General features: G+C 43.4%; 1 protein-coding gene across 1 annotated transcript in view; it reads right to left on the bottom strand.

Moving 5' to 3' along the window:
• The window catches only part of Eif2ak3 (eukaryotic translation initiation factor 2 alpha kinase 3), a 91,178-nt gene that overhangs the window by 38,202 nt on the left and 51,325 nt on the right, over nt 1-1,651 (bottom strand). Inside the window, 2 exon segments of the mRNA XM_004649100.2 lie at nt 60-222; nt 926-1,160. Of these exon segments, the coding sequence (XP_004649157.2) occupies nt 60-222; nt 926-1,160 (398 nt within the window).

Raw genomic sequence — 1,651 nt, 5'->3', positions numbered from 1 at the left:
TTAAAGAGGAAACTCTAGATGGCAGTGTATACTACGCTAGGCAGGAGGAATCTACACACCCAAGTACACACTGTTTTCCGTTGCTCCTCGGGCAGCTTCTACGATGTCTTCTTCATCTTCCAAAACGTCCTCATTAGATGCATAACTTGTATCATCAAAGAGACTGATGGGGATGACTTCTCCATCCCTAAGCAACCAGGCAGATGCAATTGGAGTACAAAACTAAATAAAGATCATAAACAGTTGTAAACAGTACTTACGTAGTTTCAATTCATAAAATATCACTTAAGAGGGGCTGGGGAGATGGCTCAGTGGTCTAAAGCACCTACTTAGAACAAGCTTAGCACAGCACAGGGACCGCGTTTCAATCCCCCAGCACCACTTGCCAGCCAGCCCCGCCCCCTGGTGGGCTAAGCTGGCCACACACACACACACACACACACACACGTTTAAGAAAAAGCAAAAAAAAAAAAAATCACTTAAGAGAAAAGAAAATTAAAAATTTAAAAATAAAACTTAAAAATCACAAGTCTCTTAAGGCATAGAGAGTAAGTTAAGGGGCTGGGGAGATGGCTCAGTGGAATAAGTGCTTCCCTGGCAAGCGCAAGGACCTGAGTTCAATCCCGAGTTCCGCCAAAAAAAACCAACAATAACACTAAAAAAAAGAAAAAAAAAAAAAGAGAGAGAGAGAGAGAGAGAGAAAGTTAAGACTCTATGGTGGGTGTAGTTATAACATGTCTGTAATCTCAGCATTCCAGAGGCTGTGGCAGGAGGGTCCCTGTGAGTTCAAGGCCAGCCTGAACTGTACAGCAAGACCCTGTCAAAAAAAAAGGGAATCCAACACAGCAACTATTTCCCTCCACCAATACATGTGAACACACCGGGACAGCGGGAAACATATTTTAAGTTCTCAGTAGTTAGGTACCTGGTACTCCCATTCCAGATGTCCTCCCTTCTTACTGAATGCCATAACCTTCCAATCAGCAACTGAGATTTTTATGACCGTGTCCAGCATGGTAGCTTCCTGTTCTTCCACATCTGAAATAATTTTAGACTCTTCTTTGTTTCCACTGGGCTTAAAGGTGCTTTCAATAAATCTGGATCTTGTTTCCATGTCTGGAATATATCGAAGCTCAAAGTGGCCAACACTGAAATTCCACCTTAAAGTTACAAAAGTTTGTTTTAGAAATTTATATTTAAACGAAGGGGCCAAACAGCACAGAACTCGTCTAGACGCAAATAGTAAAATTGTACAATGAGAAAAGTGTCAACATAACTTTCTGTAACAGATGGTGCTGCTGATTACCGCCACAAGAGGGCAGAGGAGACCTGTCCTGAGCCTTCAGAAACAATGGTTCTGCGGGTTGGGGACAGAAGCAGAGAGGGCCAGATTTTTTTCCCAAAAACTAACAAATGTCGAATAAGAATGATCTCAGTTTGAGCACATTTCACTCAAGTCCAGAGAAATTAATATATCCCAATAAGCCAAAGAAAAAGGCTAGATGAATGTAGGCGCGTCAGAGTCCTAAGAAAACACGCCTGGAAGAGGCTGTGTGCCCAGCATCCCGCCCCGAAGGGCTTCGGCTCGCCCGGTGTGAGAATTTCCCCTTCCCTGATTCTCAAGTGTCCCTACCCTTACACTAGCAGCCAT

Source organism: Octodon degus, unplaced genomic scaffold (assembly GCF_000260255.1).
Source record: "Octodon degus isolate 3935 unplaced genomic scaffold, OctDeg1.0 scaffold00162, whole genome shotgun sequence".
NCBI lineage: Eukaryota > Metazoa > Chordata > Mammalia > Rodentia > Octodontidae > Octodon > Octodon degus.
The sequence above is the reverse complement of the archived record's forward strand: the minus strand, read 5'-3'. Positions and strand labels throughout refer to the sequence as shown.